Source organism: Dendrobium catenatum, unplaced genomic scaffold (genome assembly GCF_001605985.2).
Source record: "Dendrobium catenatum unplaced genomic scaffold, ASM160598v2 fragScaff_scaffold_497, whole genome shotgun sequence".
Taxonomy (NCBI): Eukaryota; Viridiplantae; Streptophyta; class Magnoliopsida; order Asparagales; family Orchidaceae; genus Dendrobium; species Dendrobium catenatum.
The window spans coordinates 42,419-51,294 of NW_021318959.1; the positions used below are offsets into that span (position 1 = coordinate 42,419).

Genomic DNA, 8,876 nt, shown 5'->3' on the forward strand with positions numbered 1-8,876 from the left:
AAAACTGAAAGATAGACATCTCAAATTGCAAAATCAAAGAAATATCGAGAATGAAATTGACCCTTTGCTTGTTGATGAGTTATAATCTGATGATGAATGGGTTACTCCTAAGAATGCTGATGTATCTGAAGTTGAAGCAGAAGGAGAAAGTCATGTCAATGAAGAAGAAAATGAAGCAACTGCCCAAGTATATAAAAGAAAGAAACAAAGTGAGATTGGAGTTTTAAAAAAATTTAAAGGTATTCTTAAATATAATGAATTATTTTGTATGTTACTATTTTTTCATTTTAGAGCTCATGAAATATCAACTTATATAGGAGATAAACGAAAAAATATTATAGATGAAAAAGGGTTGGAGGATGACTTTGAAATTAATTATGAAGATTCTTCTGAAGGCAATCAAAGTGATGATGAGCCTGCTTTAGGTCTTGATCCTAAGGGGATGTTTTATTTTTAAGTGAGTTTATTTTAAATCTTGTATTCCAGTAATATTATCTTAAAACAAATCTTCAAATTCATAGTTGACATAATATTTTGTAATTTTTTGTCATTATTTATAATTTTAAATTTATTTATTTTAATCGTTTTGAGGCTTACGCCTCGATCCGCCTCGAGGCTTACGCCTTGCCTCGCTTAGAAAAAATGCCTCGATTCCCGATTTCGCCTTTGAAAATCTTGATTCTGGCTTCACCATAGAAATTATCCGAACTATCTCCCTTAGAAGATCTACTCGAAGCCATCAAAATAACTGTATGAAGATCAAAACAACCTTCCATATACAAACCAATCAACATTAGATCAATCACTTCAATAATTTCAGCAACCTCAGACTAATTTCAATGATTTCGATTCTTAAATTTGTTGAATTTTGGTCAGGCTTATTCATTTTTTATAGACTTGAAGGGGTACTGTATTTGAATTTGTTCAGTTTGTGTTTTAAGAATATCAAAATGAAAGATAGAGGTTTAATAAAATTTATCTTGCAGTTGAATATTCTCTCCCTGAAGATGAGTTCAATTAATTTTTTTTTTGTCATCAAATGTGATATATTTTGATGGTATGATGATAACTCTTATACCCTTTTTAAGTGGAAGAATATTTAATAAAGCCACACTTGAGAGCTCTAAGATCAAGTTTACTATTACGTTATTTGTGGAGATGCACAGAAGTAATGCACCCTAATATTTTCCGAAGAATTTTTGATAGGAAGTTATTTGTAGGGAAAAATTTAGCTAGATAATTTATAGGACTTTTGAAGCTAATCACTCTTATTGTTATTTTATTGATTAAATATGTAACAATCAGGATTGCTTATCCCTAGTATCTTTTTGACATTGATTTTGAAAGAGTTTTATTGGCTTTTAAAAGATAATGAATTTTTCTTTTTGTCACTTCATTTTATTGGGACTATCAGGATGAGAATTGGTGATGATACATTCATTTTGGAAAAAAAGATGATAATATGTGATTAAAATAATCACGATCTTTATCTGTCTGAAATACCTTATTGTTAGCTTGAAATTGTTTTTATCATGACTCTAAAAAAGGGGAGAATGGTGTTGACATTATATTTTTATTCAATTAGATTTACCTATGTCATTTGAGTGCAATCATTAATGTAGGTGATAAATTTTATAGCTTTAGATATGTTAGTAGTTTTAGAAGGTCCCTAAATCTCAGTGTGAACACCTATAGAAGAAGTAGAGATCTAGAATTACTTTTAGGAAGTATAACAATAAGATATTTGATAATTTTATAAATCTCATAATGATAAACTTTCATGTTTACATTTAAAAAAAGAAAAAAAAAATCATATTTTGTACAATTTTGAAAGAGGGATGCCTAGTCTATAATAATGATGGATTGAAATGGCTTTTATATTGAGGGTAGAAATGAAAGAATATGATAAGTGATTTCCATTTTCAAGAAAATATAACTCATGCTTTTCTCTAGTTTGCCCAATTATCTTTCTCGCAGTGAGGTCTTAAAATGATTAGCAAAAATAAAAAAATAAAAAAAATCTTACACAATGTTTAGCAAAAAAATTATCTTACACTTGTTATCTTTAATGATTTTATGGATTGGCAAGATAAGAAACATGCAATGCAGTAATGAGAGTAAATATGGAGGAACATGAAGCATTTTTTTGATTTGCACTCGTTTTTAGAGAACCATTAGCCTTTTTATTTTTTATATTGCTTGAAATTATTCTATGCACTAAAAACACAAGAGTTATTGTTCATTTGGGATGGCTACAATTTTTTGTAAAGGTTGTTATAAAGCTGGTGGGAATTTATTTTAAAAAGTTACTGTAGAAAATTATTTTCTAGTACAAAAATTCCCTTAAAACAACAAAAAAAGGTGTGACCAAACAAAAACTGTGGTTGCGGTCTGAAAAGCAAGGCAATGAGAAAGTTTTCCCAAATGAAGTCTTAGAAGTCATACCATTTTGAGCTTTAGAGCATGATCTTGGTGATTTTGAGAGAGTTTATGAGTTTGCTAAATTCTTCTAGATTGAGCCCTTTGGATTCCATCTGACAGACTACCAATTTTGGTGACCTTTTTTTAGTTTCACTATTGCTTGGAGACTTTTCATAGAAATTGTATTTTTTCCTTCGATGCCTCTTTTTTTCTTGAAGTATTTGCATCATAAATTATCTTTAGATAATGTTTTTGCCCTTTTTTAAGGAAAGAGTATGTAGCTGTAAGCTTCTTACCTTATGATTTTGTGGTTTTCATGATAAATATTTCAGAGATCGGAGTGTAAAACTCATTTCCTTTTTTCTTCCTTCGTTGGCTTGTATATGAAAAGAAATCCCTTTTAGTGATGGTAGGCTATTTTGTTTAAGATTTGAAAATAAAGTTAGTCGAAGTCATTATAGAGTCCTGCAAGAAATCAAATATCTATTTTCCTTTTACAAATTGTTTGAGAATTATCACGTCCTTGCAGCATATCATATTATTCTATTCAAGCTAATAAACATTTATTGCATTAAAGTACTCAATGATAGAAAGATTATATTGCTTGGTTGTTAAAATCTTAATTTTGACCTCGTAGATGATTACAAAATACTTCACTTTTTAATACATTGTTTTGCGACATCCCAAATTTTTCTTATTGTAGAGGAATACATATAGCCCACTGCTTTCATGCGTCATAGAATTCCATAATCATTTCATCTTCATAGAATTCATTTCAGTCAAAAGTATAATTTTTTATATTTTATTAGGATCAACAAGATGCTAGATTTCTTCTTTTTTCTTACAGAAATATTTTGGATAATTTCTCTTGTGTAGGCTGTATGAGGCTTTTAGTGGTGTAGCTTGTTGTTAGACCTTTGGGTGATTAATGAATTCGACTTGGAAGGCTTCTAAAAGGTGTTTGGGATGGTATAGTAACCTTTGGAATGATTTAATAAGAGTGGTGTTAAATTCTCATGCAAGGGAAATTGGCTTAAGTAGTGGAAAGGGTGATCTGGCCAAAATTTCCAACTTAGAATTTATGGCTTTAGTGTTTCAAATTTGAAAAATCTTGAAAATGGAAGTGTGTCTACTTTAATTTTATAAAGTTTCATAAAATTCGAAGGGTTTAGATCAGCTAAATAGGGTTCAGAGCAAAACATTGTTAGATTTAGTCTAGTCTTAGCTAAGAGCCCTGATAGGCTTTTTAGATATAATTTTGTGGGAGAATGAATGAGTAATTGATATGAAAGTGTGAGGGAATAATTTTAGAAGAGTTTACAACAAGAGATGTAGATTTAAAGTGATTTGAGAACTTATCACTCATAAAATTGGCAAGGCTTGAAAGAGTCACCAAACTTCATCTATGACGTTACCAAGCCCCCTCTTCCTTAGAGCAAAATTCAATCTTTAGTAAATCAATATTCGTTTAGTTTTCATTCTAGACAATTTAAGTAGTGTTTAAAATCAAGGTTTGAAATTTAACAATTGGATATTGAGGTGTTTTCTATCAGTGAGATGAGTTGTAAGCCTTAAGCCATTTTGAGGTGTAAGCGTCATAATCTAAAAATTGCATGAAGTTAAAATGAAGGTTGGAAGTGAATTATTAGCATCATAACTAAATAATATATTGCAAAATGGCATTTTATTATTCTAATGTACTAAGAAGTAACAAATTGATGTATATATGAAGTAATAAATTGTGCAAGACATAAAGTAGAAAATAATACAACAACGACGACGACAACAACAACAATAACGTCAAGCCTTTGTCCCACTACATGGGGTCGGCCAAGTAGAAAATAATAAATTATGTAAAATTGGATTGTAATGTAAGCATCAACATGGGAAAGTAACATGAGATTTAAAAATTAAGTAAAAATTATATAATATATCATGTTATGGTTAAACATTAATTATATTTAGCGCAAGATTAGCTTATTCATTCATAGTTTCATATTCTTCAATATTAAACTTCTAAAGATCAAATTACCAGCACAATAACAAATCAAGTCAACAATGCTGTCATCACTTAGGGTTTTTCATTAGAGTCATCATTATAGCGAATAACTTTCTTCCCTACCTCATTATCAATGGAATCAAAGGTCTCCCAATCTTTTTTGTCTTTTTCAATCTCATTTATTTTCCTCTTTTTCGAAAATTATTAATCAACAAAGAGATGAGTATTAATTAAAATATAAGAAACTTCAAAAAATTAAAATATTTTTTTTATTCTTTTTGTTGTTTGCTCGTGTTAGGTGCATATGTTTTATTTCTGTCACCATGGAAGAAAATAACATTTAGATCTTCTACTTAAAAATTGCATGAAGTTAAAAAATGAAGGTTCTGTTGGGTGAAGGGCCGGTGGTGGAGTGGTTTTGGGTAAGTGGGCCGGTGGTTGTAGTGGGGAAGGAGGGTGGTGGTTTGAGGTGGTGTTGGTGGGATGAGCCAATTGCTCCAAGGGAGAGAAGAAGGGGAAAAAGGTTAGAGAACCAAGAACTCACCCGAGGGTGGTTGTTGGGTAATACGTTTAGCCTCTCCTAGGCTCCTCTATCCAAACTCATAAACTCACCAAGAGACACAAAAGCTGGAATTTCAGTAATAATCATTCATTGAACATGAAAAGAGAACATAAGGCCTATATATAGCCTCATACAAAGGACTCAAAATAAAAAATACGATAATGCCCTTTGGGTTACACATGACCTCTCTTAAGTAAGGGGTAAAAGTGAAAAATAACAAAAGCAAATACAAACATAAAATAATAAAAGACAAGTACATAATACGACTAAAAATACATTGATTCGATCGTGGCTGTAGATCGACGACCACTTCTCTGATAGACTTTCCAAGCTCTGATGTCCCCATCACATTGACTCAAAAATACATTGATTCGACCGTGGCTGTAGATCGACGACCACTTCTTTGATAGACTTTCCAAGCTCTGATGTCCCCATCACATTAGCAGGCTTTCTTTATGATGTGAAATTTAATTTTTGTTTCATATTTGAATCATATGTTTCTCATGAACAATTATCTTCATCAGGAGCTGGCAAGCATAATCAAACTTCCGATCTATTCATCTTTCAGTTTGTTTGAATGCCGAAAAGTTGTACAATGCTCAAAATCTGTTGACAGTGGTAATGGTAATATTCCAATTCCATCTTCATGTTTTAAAATAAACCTTTAATAAGGCAGTTCTCTTACTAAGCTGTGCAATTTTATGCAGAGGAATTCATTGGGTTAGATGATAACAAATATATCGGGGATTTGTTGACTGAATTTAAAGCACTCAAAGACCGCAACAAAGGAGAAATTTTGCATTGTAAACTTACATTTAAGAAAAGATTATTTCGCGAGTCAGATGAAGCTGTTACCGATCTTATGTTTGTGCAACTGTCCTATGTTCAAGTATGTTAACTTTGGATCTCTACAATGCACGTCATATACCCTTAAGCATTTTAGATCTGATGGTGTAATTCTTCTGATAATTTACTGTTTATATCTGTCTCTTTGTTTGACAGCTGCAACATGACTATGTTTTGGGAAATTATCCAGTTGGTAGGGATGATGCAGCTCAATTATCTGCCCTTCAAATATTATGTGAAATTGGATTTGTTCATAATCCTGAAACATGCATGTGAGTACCAAGTAAAATTGGTAATTTAGTAGTTGTTATCAAGCATTTCCACTTTTCCATCTATGCTTTGTTAATGCAGGACCTCTTTTAAAACAATGGCTATCTTTACAGTGAGTGGATTTCACTGCTTGAAAGATTTTTACCACGACAAATTGCAATTACGAGGGCAAAGAGAGAGTGGGAGCTTGATATTCTCTCTCGCTATAATTTGTTGGTAACTACAGTGTCAATTGATAATGCTATTGTGGAAGTAATATAAAGTTAATATAGCTCATTTAACAAATAATTTTCTTAGATTTATCTTCTCATCAACATGATTTAGTTATTGTACTCCTAAAATGCTCATTAATATTTGTTGTAAATATATTTTTTTCTGGGGGCATACTAGAGACCCTTGAAAATTCTAAATTTCATCAACGAAATTGAATGATGATTTATTTTCCTTATCATGGGACATTTGTGTGCAGGCTATTTTGAAATGTGAATTTTCATTGATCTTTTCATGGTCCATTATCTGTTTAGCATCTGACAGTAGATGTAAACTTTCACTTTTGTTTTTGGTATTTATAGTCATGATAGCTACGGATGCATGTTGATATAGAAATTTTGATTTAATTTAATGTTGGGCTTGTAGGAAATTGAGTACCCTGTAATGCAAGTTCATTTTATATCATTCATCAATGCCTCAGTTGTTACTGCTTTAATTTCTTTTATTTTCAAAAGCCTTATTAAGCATAATTTGAATACTTGCGATGGCAACCACCATGCAACTCGTGCATCTTCCCCATGGCTCTATGCTATGGGCAATACTTCTAGAGCAGCTTCTCCATTTCTGTGAGAGTAACATTCCTTTGTTTCGTAGAACTCAAGATTCAATCCTGTTGTCACTGTATTCAGGCCATACAGTGCGTCGCTTCCATGGGACGCCCTAGCATTAACACAATTTCTTAAAGGATTCATGTTATTATTGTTCGTCAAGTTTTACGCTGGCTGTCGACTACCTAACGAACCCTCCACTTTTTTCATCCAAAACTTGGGACCTGGCAACGGCAGTATTAAACAACTCAATACAACTTTATATTAGCAACGAAGCCCATACGATAAAATTCTACGTTTTAATTATTTTCATCTTACATGTTTTCTAATCCATGCAGGAGCAGTTGTCTAAGGATGACGCAAGGCAGCAGTTCCTTAGGATCCTTCGTACTCTACCTTATGGAAACTCAGTTTTCTTCAGCTTGCGTAAGATAGATGATCCAATCGGTCTTCTACCTGGTCTAATTAATTTAGGCATAAATAAGCGTGGGGTTAGTACTTTGCACATAGGCATATCATATGACATGAGGAAAAGCTACCGTGTTCAGGATAAATTCATTTTTATTGCTTTGTAGGTCCATTTTTTTCGTCCGGTTCCGAAGGAATACTTGCACTCATCAGAGCTTAGGGATATTATGCAATTTGGCAGCAGCAACACTGCTGTTTTCTTTAAGATGAGGGTTGCAGGCGTACTTCATATTTTCCAATTTGAAACAAAGCAGGTCAAGCACACGCACGTGTGTGTGTATACACACATGATTTGATCAATTTTTGAGGAAAAGTCTTTATGAACTGTGCTATCTTTGTCCTTTGATAAAACTTTGCAGGGAGAGGAAATTTGTGTTGCCCTTCAAACGCATATAAATGATGTAATGTTGCGTAGATACTCAAAAGCACGTAGTGTTGCTGTAGGTCCTCCTCAAGAGGATTTAACTTGTCATGTCAATTCATCTGGTCTTGATAATTACGCAAAACGTGTACTGGAGTTAACAAAATCTGTTGAAGAATCTCATAAGAATGCAGATAAGGTGAGCAATTTTACTTATGCAGAATTCTAGTGGCATAAGAAATTTGATTGTTTCAGTTTACAACAACTAGCAATTTTGCAACAATAACCTCTATTTAGCTGACGATAAAAAATAAGTTCCATCTTCAGTAATAAATACTAATAATTATGTTAGTTCAGGTGTTAGTAAACTATCTTGCACAATATTAACGATTATTCCTGGCTTTGATGAATAAATGTAGGCATTTATGTTGTCGTTACTTTGTCTCAGTTGCCTGATTTTATACTCGATGTTCATTACCTATGTGAACAGTTGATACCGTTATGACAAATTTTTTATTTTAAATATTGGAGCTACAAACTTTATTATTTTTATTCCTTTTGTATGTGCATTGTGATTGTCTCAGGTAGTACTGGTTTTTTATTTGTGTTCATGTTTTTTGCAATTGGACTTATCATGCCTTGGGTCTATAAGGTGCTACACCCTGACAACATGAAACATAACGGAGGGATTAAACTTATTTTGTCCCATGACAAGTAATTGTTAGCAAAATATGCGAGGGTAAGAAAAAGAAAGTAGATAGCATTTTATTTCATCAATATCAATAGAGTCTATAACAAGAGTTCAATAGGGACATAGCAACAACTATTGAAAAGTTAATGCGGAAAATAACTATATAAACAAATATTACCCAAACTAAACACAAACAAAAGTACAACTACATCATAAACTCAAAAATACCGAATACAATAACTACTGTTGGGATGGTCCACTAAGAAAGCTTGTAGAATCTATTATGAGGAAAGTTTTATAATGAATGAGTAATATAATTCAAACCAATAGCAAATTTTAATTTTTAAAGCATAAAGGCAATGTATCAGGGCATACAATATAGATAATAACGGAGGCATACTTTATGATATAATAGCTTTATAGTGAATGTTTTCTCTCAT

General features: G+C 32.1%; 1 protein-coding gene across 3 annotated transcripts in view; it reads left to right on the top strand.

Moving 5' to 3' along the window:
- The window catches only part of LOC110113736 (kinesin-like protein KIN-14I), a gene marked incomplete at its 3' end in the record, with an annotated part of 30,900 nt that extends 22,956 nt beyond the window's left edge, over positions 1–7,944 (top strand). For all 3 annotated transcript variants that reach the window (XM_028694507.1, XM_028694506.1, XM_028694505.1), the window contains 7 exon segments: positions 5,507–5,606; positions 5,690–5,871; positions 5,985–6,100; positions 6,212–6,314; positions 7,255–7,407; positions 7,492–7,638; positions 7,744–7,944. In XM_028694507.1, coding sequence (XP_028550340.1) covers positions 5,507–5,606; positions 5,690–5,871; positions 5,985–6,100; positions 6,212–6,314; positions 7,255–7,407; positions 7,492–7,638; positions 7,744–7,944 — 1,002 coding nt within the window.
- Positions 7,945–8,876: the final 932 nt, after the last annotated feature.